The sequence below is a fragment of the Micropterus dolomieu genome, linkage group LG04 (assembly GCF_021292245.1).
Source record: "Micropterus dolomieu isolate WLL.071019.BEF.003 ecotype Adirondacks linkage group LG04, ASM2129224v1, whole genome shotgun sequence".
NCBI classification, from domain to species: Eukaryota; Metazoa; Chordata; class Actinopteri; order Centrarchiformes; family Centrarchidae; genus Micropterus; species Micropterus dolomieu.
The window spans coordinates 19,336,256-19,362,147 of NC_060153.1; the positions used below are offsets into that span (position 1 = coordinate 19,336,256).

The following is a 25,892-nucleotide window of genomic DNA, read 5'->3' on the forward strand; positions in this document are numbered from 1 at the left end:
TCTATCTTGGTCTCATCAGACCAGAGGATCTTATTTATCACCATCTTGGAGTCCTTCAGGTGTTTTTTAGCAAACTCCATGCGGGCTTTCATGTGTCTTGCACTGAGGAGAGGCTTCCGTCGGGCCACTCTGCCATAAAGCCCCGACTGGTGGATTGCTGCAGTGATGGTTGACTTACTACAACTTTCTCCCATCTCCCGACTGCATCTCTGGAGCTCAGCCACAGTGACCTTTGGGTTCTTCTTTACCTCTCTCACCAAGGCTCTTCTCCCCCGATAGCTCAGTTTGGCCGGACGGCCAGCTCTAGGAAGGGTTCTGGTCGTCCCAAACGTCTTCCATTTGAGGATTATGGAGGCCACTGTGCTCTTAGGAACCTTAAGTGCAGCAGAAATTTTTTTGTAACCTTGGCCAGATCTGTGCCTTGCCACAATTCTGTCTCTGAGCTCTTCAGGCAGTTCCTTTGACCTCATGAATCTCATTTGCTCTGACATGCACTGTGAGCTGTACGGTCTTATATAGACAGGTGTGTGGCTTTCCTAATCAAGTCAGTATAATCAGTATAATCAAACACAGCTGGACTCAAATGAAGGTGTAGAACCATCTCAAGGATGATCAGAAGAAATAGACAGCACCTGAGTTAAATATGAGTGTCACGGCAAAGGGTCTGAATACTTATGACCATGTGATATTTCAGTTTTTCTTTTTTAATAAATTTGCAAAAATTTCTACATTTCAGTTTTTTTCTGTCAAGATGGGGTGCTGAGTGTACATTACTGAGAAATAAAATGAACTTTTTTGATTTTTGGAAAATGGCTGCAATGAAACAAAGAGTGAAAAATTTAAAGGGGTCTGAATACTTTCCGTACCCACTGTATCTCCAACAGGTCCGCCAGAAAATGGACAAAAAGACCGTGTGTATTAAAGCGGCACTATGAGAAGTGCCGCTTTAGTACACAAGCTCTGCAGAAACAGACGAGAGACGGCAGGCAGCTCGTGGGTATTGCGCAATAATCAAGATGGCGCGCGCTGGGACTCGGAGCAACAAAAAAGGTGGATTTTTGGACTTAAAACAGTGAAAATTAAAAAATGAAATCAGAGGTTTCGCCCTGAGCTCCCGGTACCAACAGGTTAAAATTATATAAATGGAAGTTGTAGCCTTTATTTATTATCAGATATCTGCCAATCCACATTGTTCATCCGCAACATGAAAGAAGGTTCCCTCTTCCACACAGCAACATGAAACAATCAGCCATGTGTTCATTTATTCATTTATTTGTCTTTGCCTTTTTTCCAGTCACTTAAAGGCAGTAATGTACCACATTACTCTGTGTGTACCACACAGAGTTCTCACTGAATCAATGGAGTGAGACACAAGCATGAAGGAGGTGAAAACCATTCTATCTGAATAAAATATTGATGGTTGCCTTTAACGTAAAACACATTTCTGAATCAGCCTTCAACCGTTCAATGTATGTGTGAAGGTGGAATACACACCTGTTTGGGCTCCAGGGGATGGTGGGTACAAGGCCAATGTCAGGGAAAAGGATGGTATTATCTTTGATGCGATCAAGGGCATAGTGCATCTCACACAGTGGCAGTCTGTTAAGCTGGAACTGGAGCTCCACCTTACACAGAGGCAATACAGAAAAGCTTACTCAGCAGTCAATCCACCAAACTTGTCTATGTCCATCTACAGAGAAGCAATACAATGTAATCAATCTGATAAGATTCCAAAAAGATTTTGTTAGGGTTGCATTATACTGGATCAAATAGGAATAAATCATTTTTGGTTTACAACTTGAGCTCATTAATCTCTTTCATGATTTATAGGGAAAACACATTCATTAAAAACAATACATGTAATACATGCAATACATCACACCACATGCAATGTGTTCAGTATATCTGTAAACAGGATTAAGCATTATATTTTAAGTGCGAGTACTCAAATTAAATTATTTTCTAGACCAACCAATTAAGACCACAATACTGCCAGTTGCTCTACAGCTAAATGACGATTTGATGCATCCCAACTCTTTCCTCTAAATATCTTGATACTCATTTTTTGAGATATTTATAGACCTTGAATGAAGCCCATCTACAACTAATTTAACTGCATAGACCGGATTTATACAGACATACATGTGTGTCCACCTGTCAATATCTCAGAATTCAAAGTGCACCAAAACAATTAAGAAAACAATAATCCCAAAACAGCAGCATCATTCTGCAAAACCAGCTTCATGGTATGGAGATTCTTCACAGTCAGAGAAAGTGGGGCACTGGGCAGGACAGTAACACCTGTAACAGCCGCCCAAAAAGTGCCTGTTTTTCAATTCCGCGCCATGTTTAGTTAGCACCGGCCCTGCCATAAATTACAAGGTTGAACAGTGCTCTACTTTTGATGTCTTGGGGGACCTTGGTGCATTTACATTTCTATTTAATCCCTTGGCTTAAACCAATTTTATGTAATTGCTAAGATTTTGTTTTCACTGCTGGAGGGCCTCATCATCATACAGACAGAGGACAGGCTCTTAACAGGTATACTGTAAAGTATGCAATACCTTTAGGATAGGAGTGTGAAAATTAGAAGGAGAGGGGGAAAAATAAATGAGAGATAAAAAGAAGCGTGAACACAGTAAGAAGGAAAGTGGGCAAGAAAGTGAAATAAACAATGAATACAAGAACCGGAAAGTCTCAGATATGTGGGAGCTAGAAGAGCATGAAACATCAAGGCTGTGTGGAATATTGTAAGAACCCATAGCGAAGATAGGGAAATGAAACTGTAGCTCGTAAGCAGGCAGGAGCAGTGAATGCAGAAGAATAAGATGATTATGCTCCCACAGTAGGCGTTCTGATAACTTAACACAGAGCCTTGCTTCATCTGCCGACGTTCAGGCTGGAGGGGAGAGAAATATCAAGCCGAGGCTGCCAAAAGGTAAAGTCATTCAATAAAGGGAGATTTCTCAGAACCAGAGACAAAACAGCAGTCAATGCTCAAACAGACGCACTAGCACACACAGGTTTTCCAGGAAAGAAGTCTTCTTCTGTTTAGCAACCTTTTGTTGAAATGCTAATTAACAGGTAACTCTTTAACACTCACTGTGTGAAGTTTTTTAAAGGCCAAAACGTGAGCTGAACGCTAACTAAAATCTCTTAGGGTGTTGAGATTAATCACCAGCCCTTTCCACTGCTGTTAATCCACCAGTCCTATTTACTATCTGGTGGTGACAGCAGGACAGAGATGTCTCATGTTTAAGCACACAAGTGTCCTCTTGGCGCAGCTCATACCTGTATTTCTCTGTCAGGCTGTAGCCCCAGCTCAAGACAGCAGTCCTTGCAGATCCTTAGGAAGATGTAGTCCTTGGTCTTCTCCTCAATCACAGCCTCGTAAACACGCTCTTTCACCCCAGGAGGAGGCTGGCTGCTGACCCCCTCACGGTTCAATGGCAGCAGCAGGACTGAATTCACCTTGGTCATCACTAGCCGCCCAGCCAATGTGTCCTGACGTAAGGAAGGAAAAACTGTTCAGGAGATCTAGCTAGCTAACACCTCTGGGCTCCAGGTGCCACCAACAAATAGTTAGAGTACTTAGAGTAAAAAGGCAGACACCGATGTCGCAAGCTTATGGCAATTACCAATGCAACCAATCCAGTTACCTCAGAAAGTGTTTCAGTAAGTTTGAAGCGTGCAAAGAGCTGTCCATTCTGGGCATACTTGGCTCCAACAGAAATGCCGGTCAGCATAAAGCTGGTGACAAGCTGCAGGTTAACTTTGATGTTAAACCTGGGGGGAGAAATGTGGAGATTTGGTTATGCTGTTGCAGACAGCAGATGAATCAAGGTTAAAAAAGGATCACAATCACAAAGTTTTGTCAAGTGTTATCAATAAACTAGTACCACGATCACAATATGTTCTCTTATGAATAAGTCACATGTCTATCCTCTCTGTACTGCTGACATTTTAACCCTGGAACGGTTCTACCTTCTGCCACATAACCATTATTCGGTTGCTGTATAGTCTCACTCCGGACACAAGCATACATTTGCTCTTAAGATAAGCGGTTGTGGATTCTTCATTTAATAACCAAACTGTCAGTGCATCAAAACAGCGATATGTGAAACCAAGTGCATCATGCATTCATGCCTCTGGCATAGGAGCATTCTTTGACATTTGATTTGCTAAAGTGGCCCCATAATGACCTGCATATCATTCACTCTTATCAGCAGTACATTAAAAATCAGTTATACACTGTTAAGGTGAGCAAATATTTGGGGATAGTGAAAGAAATGATCACTTTTAAGCTGAGCATCACTTGTTTGTGCATTGGCCACTGTGAAGACAAAAGTCTGAAGCTGAATATATGGTTAACATAGTTTCCAGAAAAATCAATAAATACCTATTTACTGTCATTTTGTAATAGCCTTAGAAATTTTTCAAAATGTAAGGTCACCACTATAAAACTTTATCAGTGAGGGAACTAAAAAGCAACCAAATTATTTTAAGATGTCAGTCCTTCAGAGAAAAACAACCACTGGCACAAAGCTTATCCATGCACATATTTTGTGGAAGATTGAAGCGCTTTTGGGACAAAATTCAGTTCCAGCTTGTTGCTTCTCTAGTGTCTGTTGGATCTGAAATGATGAAATAGTAAGCAATATTGGTGGTGAACTCTGATGGATGATTAACATATGCAGATAAGTAAACACATTCTGTATTAAATTACAAACCAGTGGTGTTACGTAACCAAAGGGACTTGTTATGGTTTTGCATCAGCGTTCTGGCTATACTCTCATTGAGGGAAACAAACAGGGACAAAAACAAACAGCAAGGCACTCTTGCTTCTCCATTATTCACATTTGATAATCAGGTGATGCTTCTTGACCTCCTGATACCAGACTGCCAAATTGGAGGCTGCCACTCTCATCCAGCAAGAAATAAATGTAGTGTGAGATTATTAAAATATATTCTAATGGAGATATTTCTAAGTTGCAATGTAAAGGACTGAATCAAGCTTTTAACAGCTGTATGCCATTTGCAGATCCCATAGAGGAAATCCTTCACCATGTGCCATGAAAGGCATTAGAACCTGCCAGAACATTGATGGTTTAATAGGTAGAGGGATTATGAAAACCGGAAATGCGGCAGATTGAAAGAACATTTCATACTGCAGGACAGATAACAGGAAGGGATCCGTGATTCAATTCCTTACCATGTCGAATGACACTGAGACAAGATCAAACTAAGAGCAAAGAGGAAAGCTGAGACATTTAAAGTAGAGGGGGAATGTGGGATTAAATATTAACTGTGATTTCACCTGTAATCAGCATGACACTTAGTGTGGAGCAGCGGGTAAAGAATCACTGTAAACACGTTATTAGATGGCACTGGAACTGTGAGTGTGTGTGCGAGAGAGATACAGAGTCTCTCACATAGCAAACTTACAATGAAGGTTGAGTCTGACACCTTGTGGTGGGTTGACATCTCATAACAAAATATTTACACCACTCTACCTCAGACAGGGTCCACATTGGTATATGTACTGAAACAATCACTATATATTTTAAGTAGTCAGATTATAAATAATGAATAAATAACATATGTTACTATATTATTGAATGCATAATATATTATTACATATTAACAAAAAAAAGAAAAACAAACAAAACCATCACCGACTGTTTAGAAGTAGTCATGTTAAGTAAAGTATAAAAAAACACAACAGAGCAAGGTTTGCTATTTGTAGCTAAATTACTGACAAGAGGCCCATTATGTAGACTGGTCTGACCTGTCAGTGAAGTGTTTTCTGTTCAGTTGTTAAGGATGCACAATTGCATTGCAATTTTGAAAGCTCCAGTTAAAAAGGGACGGTAAGTTGACCTTGAGTTACGATTATTTTTGCCAAATTATAATAAAGAAATGTTATTTTTTTTATATTTGGGATGACATTATAAAATATGTTTTCGAATTTGACTGATGCACTAGAAATGTAGTTTTCCAAGCTAGATTTCAGTGAATGTTGTTTTGCAACAGTTTCAACTCACAAGTTCCAAATTGTTAGTAGCTTTCAGAAGGATACTTTCAGTGTTCGTCAACACTGCCAGAGTCAGACAGCAAGGCTATGGTTTTAAATTGGCATTGTAGGAGATATGCAGATAGACACATATCCCATGTACATTTAGATTTCTTCTTGAGGCACAGTTGAGTCAAAATTACAATCTTATAATTTTTTGACAAAAATACAATAGCAAACATATTGACATACTTATGTCAGGATTGGAAAAATTATGGTGACCTTGTTACCATCACCAAGAAGGCTACGGAGTCTGCAGTGTTGTGACCAAGATACATTTGCTTATGAACTTATCTTTTAGCACTGCACAGTAAGTTTATTCACATTTTAGTCTGCATTCCACTTTTGTCATTTAATTGAAACTTTAGCACACAGCTTAACACTTAAGCTAGAATTAATTAAATCCTAAACAACTACCATTGTTTACTGGCTTTCTCAACAAGTTTAACTCAAATATCTCACTCAGTGTTGTTCAGGCTTTTTTATTCAGAATTATGTACATTTATGGAATAATCTATTTTACTACAAGAAACCATGAAAAAATGTATACTCACTTGCTAACTTCCTTATATTGTGCAATCTCTTCAATGTAGAGCAGGTCATGCAGTCGGGCCTGGTAGTTGTCTTTGGTCAGAGTCTTATCCAGGACTGACTGGGTGAAGAGCTGGTCGGCCGACAGAGGGATCTGATAGCGGGAGAGGAGGCTGCGTTCCAGCTCAGCCATCGTTTCATTAGGAATGAATTCTACGATGGTCTTACAAGAAGGATCCCAGCGCTTTGCAGTCATCAAGAGCTGCTGCCTGGCCGCCATTAGGTGTTCTAGGTCTGAGAACAAAGGACAAGAGGGCGGTTGAAAGCATTTGGTACTGTAAGTTGATTGTGATCCACACATAAAATAAGCATCTTCTCAAAAGATTTGAAAACTCAAAACTCTACTAAATATGACATGCAAGAAAACATACCCATCCTAACATGATTAGAAAACAATGTATACCTGAATAGATAATGTTTTCAAATTAAAATAAAAAGTCGTGTCACTTCCTTATGATTTTATATACATTGACAAAACTTGTAAAAAATATACAACTGACAAAAGTCCTTCAGATGTCTTTCTTGCTTTTAGCATACCTTCAATAGAGGCAGCATCCACCATGATCCTCTGCATCAGCACAGGCTCTGAGCCGAAGTCAAAAACAACGGTTTGTCGGAAGGTACCAAAGATTTCTGTGCTGAAGCCCACAGCTACCTGGTAGACACAGTGGTCCAGGCCATTGTCTGCTGCCACTGTCAGAACAACAAAGTTGAAAGTTTTAAACTTGCAATCTATTGTAGATTAAACAAAAGAGAGATGTAACTTTAACATTAAGATGACAAAATGAAGGAACAACATAGGCTGCAATTTCCACTTTCTAGCCACTTTTCGTGCGATTAAAATGTGCTGTAAACAAGACATTTTGTTACATTAAATTTACGATTTTTTGCAGCCTTGACTGGGCTCTGTAGCTACTCTGAACAGGACAAAATGCGGCCAAATTAAAACAAGTCTGTCTAGCATAAAGAGGTAGAGCTCATAAACAGAATCACAAAACCTATTCTGGTTATACAATTCAAAAAAGTTCAAATACTTTGAACTTTAAAACCCTCAAAGCAGCACTGTCATATGATTCAATACTAGCTTAATGATGTGTGACGACACAGATGTGTGAAAAAAGGCAACAATGGACATGTGACACTGGTCTCGTATTATAAATACATGACATACCTGCTGTTTCCTCTCCTGGAGTCCACTCTTGGCAGCTTTTGGGGACGGCTTGTAGCCGCTCTCCAGCTGACACACCGGTGATGAAGAAGTGTGGACGGTGGGCATCATAGAGCAGGGCGATGCGGTACAGCTTTCTAGCCGGCTAGTCAAGGAGACAGAGATAAGAAGATAATCGGAAACACATAACCACTAGCACTGTCAGGTGTGCAGTGCAGAATACTGCCTTATTTTTCCAGTTTCATACTGACAAACGATCTGATTAGACACAGAAAACACTGGAATACGTATACACGCTTGGTATTCAACATTTCATCTTACCTTGCACAACAAGGAGAAGGTCCAAGAGTGAGAGGACTTTTTGGTGGTGACAGTAACAGAGAGGCTCGAACTGGTTTCTACATTCACTCCATCTAAATAGTCACTTAGCTAGGAAAAAAAATAAATAAATAAAAACACACATGCTTAGACAGAATCTACCACGGCAACTGTATTCAGAAATCTTTTACACAAAGTAGTCTGCCAATAACAAGAAATTTAACAATATATAAATGAATGCAACCTTTGGCTTATTAATGTCTCTCCTTCAATATCATGGCTCAGTTTGTCTGGTCAACAGAGCTGCAGTAATTAAATACACTGTCCTGACTGGAGTAAGCAGTTTGCTTCTACTGTACATTTATTATCGGTAATATATGCACAGTAGAATTTACTGGTACAGTAAAAATTTTTTGTTTCATTACTTTCAGCTAGAATATGATAATACACTAAATGTCACCTTAACAGGAGAGCACATAAACAACTGAACTAGTAGATTTAGAAACTACAACTCAGCTAGTGTAGTCAATGTTCGGTGTGTGCATATAAAAGTTGCTTGCTGGGTTATACAAGGGTGTTGGTACTGCCCCCATTAGATTTACATGGTGAGGAGGTTATGAAAGTTTGGAGAGGCTTTAAATAAAATCACAACATAGTCTGATACACACGTTTTGTGATTAGGTGGCCCTTTGAGGAAGTGAACCATGACCTTGACATGGTGTTCTGGCTATTTTCTATTAACTAAGCCACTTTTGAGCTTTCGTGCACTCACCACTTTCTCTGGGGAGAGGGAGTTCATCCACTTCTCTATCAGGGTCTCCATGTAGTTCTCGGTGAAGTGTTTGCTCTCCTGCTGCTGTTTGAGGCGGATGAGGCGTGACGCATAGCGTTTCTGCCACTCCATCAGCTCCTCCTGCGAGTGGGCTGACGTACACTGGGCCCCGTACCGACACAGACCCTGCTCCAAGTACCTACAGCAAAGACACACTGTGAGCTGAACTGGTGCTAAAACAAACTCAATAAATCATTCAACTAAAAACTATCTGACCATTTCAACTAATTGTTTTATGTTATGAAATCACTAAGAATACCAAACATCTGCTAGTTACAATGTCCAGTGTGAGAATTTGCGTTTCATACTATAGTAAATTTAGAACTGTTGGATTTTTTGACAGCATTTTTGTACAACATCTGTACATGATCAATAAACAATGATGTGTGTCACTATTAGTTATCTGTAAATGTGTTATGTGACTAGATCTCACCAGATCTGTTGGTATCCTTAAAAACAAAAATCCAGTATGCACACTAATGCTTGTCAAAGGATTCCTTCAGAGTGAAGACCAGATCAAATTAAAACATGTTTTGGCCTTTATTTTGATAGGACAGCTGAAGAGAGACAGGAAATACAGGAGAGACAGAAGGGGGATGACATGCAGCAAAGAGCCGGGTTGCAGTAAGGACTCAGCCTTGTGCATGATGAGCGCTCTCTACCAGGTGAGCTAACTGGGTCAGCCTTCAAATTTTATTCACTACTGTGAATCCTAATTTTACAGGCTTCAGTGTAAGTGAATACTGTCATGACTTCCTGAAAGCTACTTTTTAATTAAATGCTTGTCTTTCACACAATCTAGAACAGCAGAACGTAGCATATTAATTTTCCTCTGCGGTAAGTTCTTCATTACTCACACCTGCGTGCAACAGTTTGTATTACCGTTTACAGAGGGTGTACTCCTCGCTGCTGGTGACTCCTCTGGGAGGAGGCCGGAACTGCCAGCCATCCTGGACCTCTGTCAACACACACAGCCAAGTAGTCAATACAACGCTGAGCCAAAGCCTTCAAAAACATTATAAAGATGGGCTTCAGCCAGCTTGTATCCTGTTTAGAATGTGCTCAAGCTGCCAAATGGCTGAGTAAAGACTTTCTAAACATTAATAATATCTACTGTACTTTAATGTATGGGAATTTGTGTCATTCAATTTTCTGAAGTTGAGGGAAGGATTGAAAACGACTCATGGTACTGATTTGCTCACCTTCCTCCTGGTCATCTGTGTATTCTGGTGCCATCTCCCTATTTATAGCCTGACAGAGAAAGATAGGGCACGGAGTGTGCAGAAAGATGATTACTATTATGTCAACTACTAACATAGCCATACAAGCAGTTGGACTTATTACAGACAGTAATAAATCCACAGCTATGAGGCTACTAGGCAGATGAGCACAAAATAATTAAGTTAGTGTTAGAATCAGGCCATTAGTCATCTTTATGATCCCCCCCCTACCGCCCAAGCATAAACCCATCATCTGTAAAACCAACAAGTACCAAATGGCAAATGAACAAAGGACAGAAAGCAGCAGCAACATTTGCAGCCTTGCAACCAAAGCAACTTACCTCTATTTCTGAAAAGAGCATTTTTAATCTGGTCAGGTCTTTTGTGACAATGCCATTCTGTGAAAGGAAGAAGAAAAAAAAAAGATCTTCATTACATAGCACTTTGCAATTAGTGCTTTCATGATAACTATAAAACTCACTGCTTTTAAATAAACAGACAGATTTTTTTGGTGTAATCTTATTTATCATCAGAAATCTACAGACAAGATTAAAATCTATCACCATATCAATATTTAAAAGCTGAATTACACAACTTGGAATATTCGCAGATGAGCGATGTCAACTGAAAAGTCACAGACAGTGTGTAGATGCTATGCTTCAAAGAATGCCAAAGGGACACAAGTGATAAAAACGTCTAACCTTTTTGGGTCATGCATTATCTAAATTGGGTGTTTATAGTTTATATGTGTTGCTCTTTCAATTTGTCACTTCAATGGGGGGATGTCATGCCAGTAACCTGCACATGACACCAGAAATTATTCTAGCACTACTGATGTATTTGATGTATTTGATGATCCAAAATTGATACACTGTGAACAATGAACAAAGATGTTCATTTGTTCCCTGGCCCTGTTGAATCCAGATGATAGTCCGGTAAAGTCTTCAAATATGTTGTGTAAGCATTTTGATAAAAACAGGTGAATAGGCTTTCCTATTTTTGATTTTTAAACTTGTGAATATTTTTTAAGTAACAAGAAGTCTATTGTTAATTTATTACCAATCCTACTCCAAATGAGCACCTGAGTCAGCTCTTCCAGTACAGATCACACTAGCTTCTCTAGCCTGGTCTTTGGAAGAAAGTTGAGAACAAGCTAAAAAATGTTTTAATAAAGCGTCACTCATTGATTAAGTGAAACACCGTTGACAGTTGGCTAAATTATTACAGGATGTCAACACACTTGCATGACACTGTAAAGAACGGCTAGTGTTATGGGTCAAATACATAAGAACTGAACTGTTTTCAGCCTCCTCTCATGTTTCCATTCAGATTCTCAAGTACTTTTCTTGTGTGCATGAGAAAAGTCAATTGTGTTGCTGAACGGTGTCCTCCACTTTTAGAGTGAAAACACTGACAAATTGCTAAAATTAAGCCCACAGAAATATAGCTTTACAACACCTGGGTCCACATTAAAACACAAAGAAAGGAAGGATGAGGAGGAGTCGAGGGAACACTAAGGCCCCAGACTACTCCATTTTAGTTTATAAACTGAGAATTAAAACAAATACGATCACCGTCCACACCAGTGTTTTAGCTGCTCATCAGAGGTGATCCCAGTCTACATTAAAACGACTGAAAACGCACATCCCGTACCCGTTTGGGTACGCCGGGCATGCGTGTGAAAGGGCGACATGCACAGTACAAGTGGAGGCAGATAAGTGTTATTTGCACAGTACACAATATTTTAAGAAAAATGGCATGTCAAAAACCCGGTCAGTAGCATCGTGTTTTTGCTTTGCATGACTTATAAGACCCAATCAGAGAGCTGAGCGTGAGCGGCTGCGTTAACGTTTCTGAAGTCTGAAGTTTTGGCCTGTCTTCATTAAAATGCCCTTCGGAGTTTCGAAACTCAAAACAGGGTCGGCAGCGTTTCCAAACTTCTTCGTTTTAGGTTTACAGTTTTTGCCGTTGTAGTCTGGACGGGAGGTGAAAACGTAGCAAAATGTCTCCGTTTTAATTCGAAAACACAGTAGTGTGGATGGGGCCTAAGAATGGGAGGCTTCAAATGATGTGTGAAAAGGTGGGAGGAGAAAAGGAGGAGAGGGCAGTCAGAGAAGGAAAGATAATCATCCCAAGCTGTGTCAGAATACGGTTTGTTTGAGACCTGCCCAAAAAAAAAGGAATGTCCCAATTTGCATAAAATGTTGGATGACCTTGGGGCTAATCTCAACCTTTGAATATGTGCTTATGTCTGTGTGTGTGTCTGTGTGTGCGTGTCTGTGTGTGTGTGTGTTGCAGTGGCCAGGAAGTGGTTGCAAACAGTTTAGTTGGAGGAGGCACCTTGGCAGCAATATGCATGTTGACATATGAAGACAGCAGTTAGGATTAGTAAAGGGAAAGAAGAAAGAATAAAAAGTGGACAAAAGCATATGATATAAAGAGTGACCCTGTCTGTCTGTCGGTTACACCCAAGTAACACAGCTCTGGGTAGAGCACTACACTTCACTTCATCTTAGACATTTATTTTCATGTAGCCCCTTTTCAGTTATTTTGTTTTTCTAAATTCTAAAAAACTCAAGCGACATGACTTTATTAATCATTAAGCACACGGTATCTGATTTATGTGTTCACACAAGGGCTGAACGATTAATCGTTTTCAAATCGAAATTGCGATTTGAAAGAACGCGATTAGCTAATCGTGAAGACGGCGATTAAAATGTGGGTTAATCATGCAGCACATCTGACCCATTTTAAAACGGTCATGCAGTTACAGATTCATGCCGTTGTCATCCTTGTGACAGATCTGCTCGCCAATCACAAGTGCCATGCGCCTCCTGTTACGGTCCTAGTCATCAATCAGAGTGGGCACAATGCACGTAAATTTTACAACAACAAACAAAACTAGAGGAAAACGTGGGATAATGGCGCCAGCCAAACCAACACAGGCAGCAGCTGTGCCACGATCATTTCTGGCATCAACTCACTCGTAAGTGTTTCAGCAACGCAGCGTTTTCCCTACACGTTGTTAACGTGTTGTTAATTTGTCCATTTTGTGTGCTTCAACTACAGATAACGGCCCGTTCCGCTCCGTTCTCTGCAGGTTAACGTTACATATCCACATGGAGCATTTCAGAATAAGAGTGTTATGGCCATCTGATTTTGCTGACTTGTTCAGATTTTGCTTATTTGTTCAGTTGTCCTTGATTTTTGTGCTTCTACCATGGTTAAGTAGGCTACGTTGTTAAATTGTTTCTTTTTCTTTCATTTGTCTGTTTAACTGTGTTTATTGTTGACGATTGGGAGTCTGCAAAGGGTGTTTTATTTTGAAAATCGACCGGATTCTCTATGCCGTACTGTGTCTGACTTCGTGCCTGGTTCATCTGCTCTATGCTGCTTGATGTGGCTTCAGTCAAAAATAGACTGGCAATGAATATTGAACTTCAATTTAAAAAAAAAAAGCTAATCGAATCGTTATCAAAAAATCTGGCAGAAAAATCACAATATCTTTTCCCCAAATCGTTCAGCCCTAGTTCACACTGTATGGTGCGACTGTCAAGTCACAACCTGAGTGCTCACACTGTACATAAAACAATTTGTCGGCCCCTGCCGAACATTCTGGCTATTGATGGTTGTCAAAGATTTGTTTAAAAGCTCACAGGCCGGTAGAAGTATGTTTGCTAGCAATGCATTGTATGCATTGTTCCTTAACATACCATTGGCTCTCCATACAAGGCTTTAGAGAGGATGCTGACCACCTCCTGCAGGCTGCCATCCAACAGCATAGAGCGCACACTGGCCTGTAGCGAACCGTCTCCCCTGGAAATCTCTTCTGCCAGGACTAAGACAAGATGAAGAACACAAAGGGAACAGGTAGGGACAGAATTAAGTCAGTATGTTGTGTTAGATTTCATCCAATATATGTAATAAGTTGTTTCCAAGTCAGCTCTCTAGAACACTATAGCTTAAAATTGTGCGAAGAATTCAATGAAAATGTGAAATTTTATATATTTTATTCCAGCTGAAAGTCGGAAAGTATATTGTAGCACACCTCATTCCACAAAACAGGCTATAGCTGACAGTGCCCTGCCACATCTGGCTTACCTTACAAGTTGGCTAACCATGTCGTGACTAACATGTACCTGCACTGGGGCTAGGGATGCAACGATTACAGATTTTGTTGGTACGATTATTGTCAGAGAAATAATCTCTCTAGTTTATTATTATTACGATTATTATGCATTAATTAATTTCACAACACTAGTAATGACTTAAGTTGATGTTTAATATTAATATTTAATTACACTAATAATTATATTTCTATAATATGCAAGTATTATTAATATAAGAGGAATATCACCTTTTATCCACCAGGGGAAATTGTTATAAAGGAGGGGATAAACTGTCATCAACTCTCATCCATAAATATGTTTTAGTGAAAATGAGAGAAAGAAATTGAGTGCAGCGTTATCTGAAATGCAGTTAATTGGTAGCCTGTAGTCCTGAAAGTCTATAAGCTCCTGATGTATGTTAGTGTTTTACACCTGGCAACATTTTCTCAACACAGACAGGAGAAGACAACAACATGATGTAATGTTAAATGTTCAGTGACTGAAGGTCTTTAGAGGACTACATTCTGTCTTCCATAAAGGAACTTTGAGAAAAGAAGCGATTTGCACTGTGTGAAGTTGAACTGCTTTGACCGCAGCATGCGCGCGAGCTCGAGTCACGTTTAATGTAGTTATTCGCTCCTTTAGCAGGAACCATTTAACGGCAAGTTTTTTAACAGGTGATCAGTCAGCTTCTGTAACGCCCTGGTCAGACTTGGTGTACCCGAAATGCTCCCACACTGCCGACTTAAGCCGTTCCTTTGGTGGAAATACAGCTTCACAGTTTGGCCCCTCTGCCATAGTTTAGCCAGTGTACAGTAAGCACAACACTTAAGCTGGTGCACCGCTCCTGTAACTTTATTTCTGTTTCATGCAAGTTGCCACAGTTTCGTTCCTTGCAACAGAAACACTCGTGTTGCGGAGTCTTTACGATTAATTAACCGTGACATTTTAAAGCATGGTTAATAGTGAAATCCGGTAATTGCTGCATCCCTAACTGGGGAATAAAGTTTGACCCTAGATATGACCTGTCTTCTGACCAAAAACTGAGGCAAATTTCAGACCCAAACATTTATTTTCTTTCAGCAAAGCCATTAACCCAATAGACACAAAGTAAACAGCTTCTGCAAAGAAACAAGCCCATGTTAAAACTTGGTGCTTTCCTGACCCTGGCAGCCCCTTTTCTTCTGAGACGAGGTAAAAAAACAACAAAAACAGACTGTGCTGTATACAGTATCAGCAGATGTTTCCAGTTTTAATTGCTACTCACCATGTTTGCAGTCTTCATCTGCTTCATCATAGTTTTTCTGTTGGCAGAAGGAGAAAAAAAAAAAAGTAGAAAAGTGGCAGCCATAACAAATGGGAATAGTTTGTGTTTGAAGGTCAGAGCTTCACATAAGCTCCAAGAATGTCTATCTTAGCCTCAGAGCGGAGTCCCTCACACTATCATTATAGGACTTAAGTAGTTTCCATAATCTTAGGGCTTAAGTAACTGCTGTAATTTTAGAGCTCTGGGACGATAACATAACAGTACCATTGAGGAAGAAAGTAAGATTTATTGTTCTCATTTCTAACCTGCTCTTCATAGTAATTTACCGAGTGACTAGAAGTACAACAGAGGATTTGATGCACAATGATTGGCCTACGGCATGACAGTGTAATTAATTAATTTAGGGATAGGAAAAAAATATATTCTGTTTGGCGATATGACCGTTCAGAGTAGTGTCTTTATAATTCTACAAGACGGGTATCCCTCCCTCAATTGCATAACTGTGATTGACTGTAATAATGAACAATGGAAAGAATTTGGGGGCCACAAAGCAAAATGGGAGGAGGGAAAAGAGGCTGCATTCTTGTTAGGGCAGCAACAATGCTTAAACAGCCACTGTCCTCACCAGCTGCAGGAAGGCAGCAATCCGGTAGAGCAGGACACGGCTGCGGAGCGGTCCGTTGGCGGCGACAAGGGATGGAGGGCTCGGCGGGACAGGGACACTGGAAGATGGGGCTTGGGGTGCAAGGACCACCAGGGCGTCCGTGCTGTGGCTGACTGCCGCCTCGTACTCTCGCCTGGCTAACGATCTGCTGGCTTCTTCACATGATTTCTCCGCTCTCCTGTCTGCCATGACTCAGGGACAAAACGTCTGGAAGCACAAAAAGACAAGAGAAAAAGACATACTATGAACATCCCTTCTATTTTTTATGGATTGGCCACAGCTACATCAGGTGCCTTTTGTTAAAAAGTGTTTTCCTAAAGGCAATGTGATCATCAATGTCACTGTTCGTGAACAGGCTGACTGTAGACTGGATGGAGGCGGGACATACAAAAAAGGGTGATGCGCTACAGAAAACTTTCGAAATGTTGAACTCATTGTTATGCATGAATGGTTATGATTATTAACAAGTTAGTACGTAGCATTTACAAATTAGAGAGACTAACCACAATGTAGGCAATTTTTTGTTGCACAAGGATTACGTAAATGAAAACAAGCCATGAAAACTATTCCAACTGTAATTAATATTATCGTAGTGGTAACCTATATATTATACTATTATATTATCAGGAATATAGTAACATCATATAATTAATATGTTAATAATATACTAACAGTATATCCACAGCCAGGATGCCAGTGAGCAAATATGTGCTCTTCAGTTACACCTGTCCCTTGTTCCACATTCAACAAGCCGCAATCTGCCGAGTTTTCTGTGATGTGTTGTGATCTGTGTCCACGTTTTAAATGTGTCAAATTTTCAAAACAAATCTGTTTCAATGTTTTTGGAATATTTGGCAGATTTGGCAATATGGCAAGATTTTAAGGCAAATGTCCAGTTTCCAGATACAAGCCCCCCCCCCCGCCAGTAACTATGTGTTACTTGAACATTTTGCTGTGCTCCTAAATGTCTTTATGAGCTATTCCTAACATGCAGTGTTGCCACAGGGACATTTATTCCACATCACAAAATCCTTCCCTCTCTCCATGGCACTGGGCAGTATGTATCAAGATAGTTTCTTGTTACCTCAACTACGCTCACTGGCTATATGTTAGGTTAAGAGTGGACATGCAAATAGGTCAAACTTACTGACTATTTGTAAGTACATATCAGGTTATACAATCTGAGAAAATAAAACCAACAGTACTCCCACAAACACCTACTGGTGAAACACATCCATATTTGTTTGCTTCACTTTCCAACTCAACCTTGACATGTATTGACCACATTTCTGCCGTCATGTGTGCATCTTACTGACAACTTTAATGACTATAATAAAGTCATGCAGGCTTCATACTTCAATGCCTTTAGCCTGACTGTTTCTTCAGACCTCTCAGCACAAGAACACTCAGTACAAAACCGTTCATAAATACTTCAAGGTGCAATTTACAAGAATAGTATCCACATAATATCCACATTTCCTCCAGAATGGTAGAGAAATAGAGTGGGCTTCACTCTCTTTCTATCTTGGGAGAAGTGGATCATTTGTTGACACTTGCTCTACAAGTGTTAAACGTCACAAAGTTGTACAGCAGACAGCCAAATTCTATTTATCCACTCTAGAAAATAATACACATTTACAGATGGACATAAGTAAGTTATATATGGAATATGTCAGGGCCATGGAGTTACAGACAAGCACTATATTTTATAAGGAGTTCGGCCAATTAATTGGGCATATGCGAGGCATTTTGAGATAATCAGCATCAACCGATACCCGCACTCACAAGGCATATATATTCCTAAATGACAGCAGGTCTAATCAAAACCATTACTGGCAAACTTCAAATATATATTGTTATACTGTAGAGAATAATGCAGTTGAATGACGTCATTTCTGACAAACTTTACCCCACTCTCCCTTAAACCCCAGTCGTGTTCTGAAATCTGCATCATAACCCAATCTATTTCTCTATGCCATTAATTAATAATAGTTCCACCTACAGCAACACGTTACTGGCTAAGTCAACACTGTATATTAGATTGACCATGTATGGCATAATGGAATTATACATGACTTTTCATTGTTTTGATATCAGAATTATATATCAGCAATCAGCCGCCCTGCTCTCTAAATATCTGCATTGACAACGGCCACTGAAAATGAGGTTTTGGAAGACTTCATCTTGAGCTTAGAAGAACGGCCACTATTCTTACCCTGAAGAAACTTTGTTTTGTGGAAGACAGCATGCAATGTGGATTTCTGCTCACAAAGACTCATGTTCTCATGTGGTTGTTCTGAGTCATACATCAACAGGAAGTATGGATGAGGCTCCTGTGAGTTGTTTCTACATACCCTATACTCTGGGCTTGTGATGTACAGTTGATATTAATATACATTTGCAACTAGTTGGGAAAGTTGCAGTCATATGAGAAGCCTAAAGCATTACATAAGACATACTGTTTTATCATCTCAAGTTCCAAAGCCAACAACAGTGCAGTCAACTGTCTGGCATCATCTGACTGCTTAGACTAAGGGCGTTATCAGAATTGATAATGCAGAATATAAAGGCTTTATTGAAACTAGATGTGATGTATTGGACAGTATGCAGAAGGAAATGGGTTTGTTATGACATTTCTGAGCCACAGAGCCAACGGTCAACACCAACTATGTGCCAGTGGGAATAGTGCCAATATACTGAATCTCTATTGTGAACTGTAATTCAGAGCATCTACTTTCGGCTCTCTACTGCCTCTATAGTTTAGATAATGCATCATCTTCATATGCACTGATGAGACTGGTATATTTAGACACAAACAGTAGGCCATGTTGGACCAGCAACATCCTCTGGAAGGCACCTGCTGCATCCTCTTTTAATTACAGCTGTGTGTAAGTGTTTTCCCCCCCAAAAGAAGCGTATGCTTCACTAATACATTTATATCAACACACACACACACACACACACACACACACACACACACTTAAGTGTTAGAAGGAATAGTCTTTGGTTATTGTGGAGGAGGCGGCTGTGTGTGACTTTAGGTGGTGGTGGGAGGATACAACCTCCGGCTACTTTTTTGGACATTAGGGTTTAACCTCTGGGTCTGAAAAAAGTGAGGTCTATGTTAAAGAAAGAATTTTACCTGCATTCCTTCTAATGAAAGGGGGTGGTTGCAAAACAAAGTCAGATTACATTGTACTCAATGACAAAATGACCCTACTTTTCACTTCATTTATTACCTCAGTAAACACTTTCCTAATAAGTTTATGATATCAATCGCTAGTTTCATGTATTCTTCAATACAGGGCCGGACGAATCCAATTCTCATTCTGAGATTACAAAAAGTAGCATGCCCTCCTTCGCACCAATCAGCACAGATAGGGATGGTATGTCATGACCTGCTGGAGAACACCAGGGATACAAATGCTCAACCATGGCCAATAGCCTATTATTATTTGGTCCTATTTCTACCTGGTTTCCCCAGTGGCATTGCAGCTTATCTCACTCTGGCAGAAATACACATTTCATCACAAAAAATCTGCTCCACAAGCTCCATTACAATTAGCATGCAAAGATGACTGGCAAAACAAACTTTTGGGTTAACCCTCACCACAGCCTGGAATCTAGCTTTCATTATGAGAAGGAAACAGTGAAACTGTGGCATGTGGCCCAGTAATTTTGGGTATTTTTGTGACAGCTACTCCTCGAAAGTGAGACAGCAGACAACTACTGTATGTTACCATCACGGATGTCGTCACATCCTGAGCATGACAGAACTTTATGCATCATAACTGACTATGCAAGAAGATGGAAAACAATGAGTGCATCTGCCACTTTTGCCAATTTTGAAATAAAGAGCATGTCAACCCTGCAGCAATGTTTCAGATAGTTACTTCTTCAATAGCAACAAGAAACTATGATTTTAACAGCTGTTCTAGCCCAACAGGTAGTGCCTCCTGAACAATGTTGGGCAGTAATGCGTCACATTAATATTACTTTTCCCAGTAACTAGTAGTGAAATGGATTACTATTTCCAAAACAGTGATATTACTGCGTTACTGAACGCACCATCCTTGACATGAATACATATTGTAAACTTTGTGCGACCAGCAAAACGCTTTCAATTGCAAACAGTTCTACATATAATTTATTCAAGCATCTGCTGAAGCAGCACAGTAACAAGAAAGTTACAGAAAGAAACTCCAACAGCTACTGCCAGTGATGCTTGTACTCGTCGGGAGAAAGTGGCGACAAAGTCAAGAAAGAGCGAGTCCAGACCAGTTCCCCACATTACACGACATACAATAAAATGTGGAACGAGATCATAGGTACTTCTCAAATTCATTCCCATTAAAACACCCACATACAAACACTAAGAGCTGAAATCAACGTAAGCATTTTTATTCAACGCTCCTTTTCCATGCTGACCATCGCGGGGAAGGGGGACGGTTGTTACGATAACAACACATTTTTAATTAGGGTTATTGGTTGCATTTGAAGCAATAGGTTTTACATCCATATCTTGAAATAAAATCCTAAGTCCTCAATGTCCGAGACAAGACCGAGTACAAATGCGGTCGAGTCCGGGACAAGACCATCAAAAAGTGGTCTTAAGACCGGTCTCGAGGACTACAACACTAGCACCCAGTAATAAGTAAAGTAATATTACTTTTTTAGTGAGTAATAAGTAACTACTAACTTATTACAATTTCTGAGTAACTTGCCTCACACTGGTCTTGAGTCGGCCTTAAATATACCATACCATAAGTCATACAATAGAGTATCCAGAATTTAATTAATTTAATTATAATGTTTATTTCAAAAGGGCGGCACGGTTGTGCAGTGGTTAGCACTGTCGCCTCACAGCAAGAAGGTCGGTTGCCCCCGGACTTTCTGTGTGGAGTTTGCATGTTCTCCCCGTGCCTGCGTGGGTTCTCTCCGGGTGCTCCGGCTTCCACCCACCGTCCAAAGACATGCAGGCAAGGTTAATTGGTGTCTCCAAAATTGTCCTTAGATGTGAGTGGTTGTTTGTCTATGTGTGACGATGGACAGGCGACCTGTCCAGGGTGTACCCCGCCTTTCAACCGATGTAAGCTGGGATTGGCCCTGTACGCAGGATAAGCGGTTGACGATGGATGGATGGGTTATTTCGAATATATGTAAAAAGAACATCCGACAAGAAAATGAAATCAAGTAAACAAATCAAAGTGATAAGAATAACACAATAATAAATTAATTAACAATAGTTACAGCCAAAGACTTTTTAAACTCTTGTCAATGTCCATTACATATTCGAAAAGGAGTGGGAAGAAGAAAAAAATAAATTCCCACCCCCATCCACAAATCAAAAGCTTACAAATAATCGACCCGCGTTCCAAATATTTACACATCTACTTTGTACAAAAGCAATTCAAAATGTACATCAATTGTTTAAACAATAAAATAAATAATAGGAAAGAATAAATTTCAGCAACTCAGAAAAAAAAAATTAATAATAACACCACAATGAAACTGAAGATAATTACTAGCCCCAGAAACACTCATTGACTATTCACCCCCTTTTTCATCCCTGTAACCTTTGAAAACCATATCTTAATACCTGATTTTAAACTGATTTATGTTTGGACAGTTCCTTATTGAGACTGCTCCATAGCTTTGCTCCAGAGCTTGAAATGCAAAAACTGTTCCTGGTTGTCCGTATCCTGTTTTGAAGTTGTGTTTCCCCCTTAAATTATAACCTCCCCCCCTCTCTCCCTGAGTAATATTTGAATATTTCTTGGCAATAGGTTATTTTTGGCTTTAAACGTTATTTGGGCTGATTGATATTTCACAAGATCTGTGAATTTTAATTATTTTGACTGTAAAAATAATGAGTGAGTGTGATCCCTATACCCAGCATTGTGAATCCTTATAGCTCTTTTTTGGAGAACAGATAGTGAATGTAATGAACTTTTGTAGTTGTGTCTCTAAATCTCAGCACAGTAAATAAAATATGGTAAAACTAGTGAACAGTACAAAATGTGGAGTGATTTTTGCTCCAGAACCTGCTTTGCTTTGTTTAATACTGCAATTGATCTTGACAGTTTAGATTGTACATGATTAAATGTGTGATTTCCAACTGATTCTGTCATCTATAATTTCCCCAAGAAATTTATTTTCATGAACTCTATCAATTATAACCCCATCTATTTGTATTTTCACCTGAATATTCATATTGTAATTCCCAAATAACATTATTTTAGTTTATTTAAATTTAATGAATTTATTTCTATCAAGCCATATTTTTTTATTTGTTCATTTCTTTAGTGACATCCTCCACTAGTTGCTGTAGGTTTTCACTTGAACAGATTATATTTCTATTATCTGCAAGTAACACCAACTTCAACAACTTAGATACTGAACATATGTCATTAATATACAAAATAAACCGTTTTGGTGCCAACACTGAACCCTGGGGGACACCACAAGCAATGACCAAACATACTGACCTGGAGCTTCCCAACTTCACAAACCGCTGTCTCTTACTAAGATAACTCCTTACCCAGTCTAATACTATCCCCCTGATACCGTACCTTTCCAATTTATTTATAATATATGTCATGGCTGATTGTATCAAAAGCTTAAGATCAACAAAGTCAATGACTTTTCTCACTATAGTCATGTCAGTGTAATCGACTTTTTGTTCTTGCATTTGCTCACAATTTCCAATATTTATTTCTCATCCACTGGCCTGAGAAACATTGAGCTAGGATTTCTCTCTATTAATTTATTAAAGTGTTCTTCAGATGTCTCAGGATCAGGAATTTTTCCTGCTAGGCCAGGTCTCACATTTACAAAGAACTGATTAAAACAGTTAGCCACATCCTCCATATAATAATTTTCCTTATCAATAAAATACTTTGACAATTTGTATATCTTAACTTTCTGCTATATTCTTTTATTGGATCATTTTTGTCATATAAATACTTAAAATGTTCTAAGAATTTGTCATATGCATTCTTAATGTCTTTTTCCTGATATATTATATCCCAGTTCTGTGCCAGCAGATCGTTTTACAATTTGTTAATAAATTTCTCTGACCTCACTCTTTTTACAATGTGTCTTCAGGTGTGCATTTTGTCAGTCCGTTGTGCCCGCGCCTGTATAAATGCACAAGCTGGAGTTTTTCAGGAAATATCTACAGGTCAGAGTCTTAGTATGGAGCATTACTGACATTTGTGTTATTTTTTTTTTTCATTTGTTCATATTGATAATATGCTAGTATTTAATACCATAACTATTACAGTAAGATTGATGGCCAATTTATAAAAGTCCTTTTTTTAATGTAAATGTTATTTTCTAAGCTTTCTCTGCTGTACCGAAAACGTACCAAACTGTGACCACAAAACCAGGGTACATACCGAACCGTGAATTTTGTGTACAATTACACCCCCCATGCACCCCTAGGGTTGTGTGAGTTCAGTCACGCCTTTCACTTTCTATACCAACGAATGCCGTACAGATACACCAAAACAAAACATTCTAAAGTATTCTGAAGGTACAGTGCTAGGATCTCTGTTAAGTAGCTGAGGCAAACCTGGGCTGCACCAACATGGCATGAACAAAGTGTTCAAGTGGAGTGATAATAATGCTCTTGAGATTAACAGAATGAAGGAAATTGTGGTTTCCCAGCCAACTCTCAAACTTCATATTGTTATCCATAACGAAAAAAAATCAACCAGGTATTTTCATACAAATACCTGAGAGTAATGATTGACCATCTGTTATCCTGGAAAGACCACATTGATTTTGTCTGCAAAAAGACAAAACAGAAATTATTTTCTCCGCCACCTTAGGTCTTTTGGGACACAGACAAATTTTTCTTTTGTTTTCTTATATCTGTCATTATGAGAGTTCTACAGTATTTTAATACTGTATGGTACAAGCAGGGTCTGAAATTGTTGGCAGTGGTGGGTAAAATCATCAGGCCCTCTGCCACTTTGGCAGACAGGGAAGACGCACAACAGAAAGACACATGTAGTAAGGTTAGCGTACAACACACCCCCACCAGTCAGCTCAGGGAATATCTATGGCAGTGTTTCAAACCAAACTCACTAATGGAAGAGGCACAGTGCGTCCTGAGTGACAGTCGGTTAACTTGCCAGCACTGAACCGGCATAATAATAATGCAGCTTATGCTTTTATTTTCATTGGCCAACTTTTGTACTGGAACACAAAATTAGTGTTTTTTGTATGCTGAGATCCAGAAGAGGAGGTTTTTGTTGAAATATGGACTCTAGTTGAGATTTGAAATGACATAGGGACCAATTCATTGGTGGCTTAACTGTGGGTTTTGTATTGAGCACTGACTGTATAATACACCGTTGTGAACTGCAAGTTCTTCTGCACTCTGTGTTTCATGTCGTCACCTTTGAAATACCTTGTTAGTGATAAAAGGTCATCTACTGAAAGTCATGGGTCTTGAAAATATATTGAACAATGAATGACAACATTATTTACATTAAATAATGCCTAACTGAGCTGAATGTTATTCCTTCATTTAGCGCATATCAAAAGTGGCGGATCAAAATTCTGAGTGGCAGAAAAAAAAAAAAAATACTTGCATGCTACAGTGGCTCAGAAAAAAAGTGTTTGTCCATTACTTTTAAGTGAATACTGCTCCAACAAATGAAAATCTGTAGGCCACCCCTTTGAGAAACTCTACGAATCCGCCTAACATAATAAAATGTTAGGTTTGGCCAAAAACATTTATCTCTGACCCCAACCATGTCCTGAACAGTGAATACAAATTCCATCAAACTGAATATACAAAGATCCATGATTTAATAAGGTTAGATTGAAGCACTCTTTTGTACAGCAGTCAATCCTAAAATTAAATATGGAGCTTAATCCCAGATCAAATGTACATTAAAGGGCCTTGAACATTGTCTTCTGATTGTAATGTTACTTTAAACGTATGCATCTTTGTTTCTTGTCTTATTTTTTGTCTTTTCTTTTATGTTCCAAGTGGAGCTGCTGTGGTGCAAGAAAAATATCAAACTTGATCTGACAAAATATTGACATCACATCAAGCAGATAAAACCTTGTACAATATCTGACTGAATATTACAGCTCTGTTGATCTCCATAATCTCATCAAATGAACTGCAGCTAAGTTCACTTCCTCTAAACATTCAAACATTCAGATAAGGAACAATCCTATATTTTATAAGTAGGCTGTATGCTTGTATACTATGCACATATGGCAACTGACCAATTTTGACAAATAATGTTGCAGCACCCGTCATACTGTAAGACACAGAGATTCTCTGGAGCATCTTAAACAATTAACACTGGTCCAGGCCCTAGATTGTACTTGATTGGTGTCAAAACTATAGCTCAAAAACATATATGCCACCTAAGAACTTAAGGACCCCTTATGACTATTAATACAGTGGCTACTAACACATACTCAGATGTTACTATTTTACAGTAAAAAGGGACAACATATAATCATCATAATCTAGTTTGCAAATGTTGTACAGAATGTGTGACATGCAAAATGAGGGCTGCAAGTTGCTGGCTAGCAGACAAGGTCTGTTGCTGGGAAATGGAAAATGGGGTCAAAGACAAAACCAAACACAGGACAGGTCTTATGCAGTACTTACTCCA

The 25,892-nt window shown here is 39.3% G+C and overlaps 1 protein-coding gene across 1 annotated transcript in view; it reads right to left on the reverse strand.

Annotated features, from left to right (window-relative positions):
• Positions 1 to 25,892, reverse strand: part of helz (helicase with zinc finger) — a 57,691-nt gene that overhangs the window by 30,754 nt on the left and 1,045 nt on the right. Inside the window, exons 2-15 of the mRNA XM_046047341.1 lie at positions 16,204 to 16,449; positions 15,579 to 15,615; positions 13,916 to 14,040; positions 10,544 to 10,600; positions 10,185 to 10,233; positions 9,865 to 9,940; positions 8,923 to 9,121; positions 8,154 to 8,261; positions 7,836 to 7,977; positions 7,202 to 7,357; positions 6,628 to 6,898; positions 3,660 to 3,786; positions 3,292 to 3,504; positions 1,425 to 1,625 (exon numbers count right to left, since the gene is read on the reverse strand). Of these exons, the coding sequence (XP_045903297.1) occupies positions 1,425 to 1,625; positions 3,292 to 3,504; positions 3,660 to 3,786; positions 6,628 to 6,898; positions 7,202 to 7,357; positions 7,836 to 7,977; positions 8,154 to 8,261; positions 8,923 to 9,121; positions 9,865 to 9,940; positions 10,185 to 10,233; positions 10,544 to 10,600; positions 13,916 to 14,040; positions 15,579 to 15,615; positions 16,204 to 16,431 (1,989 nt within the window). The 5' untranslated portion in view covers positions 16,432 to 16,449. The remainder of the gene's footprint in view (positions 1 to 1,424; positions 1,626 to 3,291; positions 3,505 to 3,659; positions 3,787 to 6,627; positions 6,899 to 7,201; positions 7,358 to 7,835; positions 7,978 to 8,153; positions 8,262 to 8,922; positions 9,122 to 9,864; positions 9,941 to 10,184; positions 10,234 to 10,543; positions 10,601 to 13,915; positions 14,041 to 15,578; positions 15,616 to 16,203; positions 16,450 to 25,892) is intronic.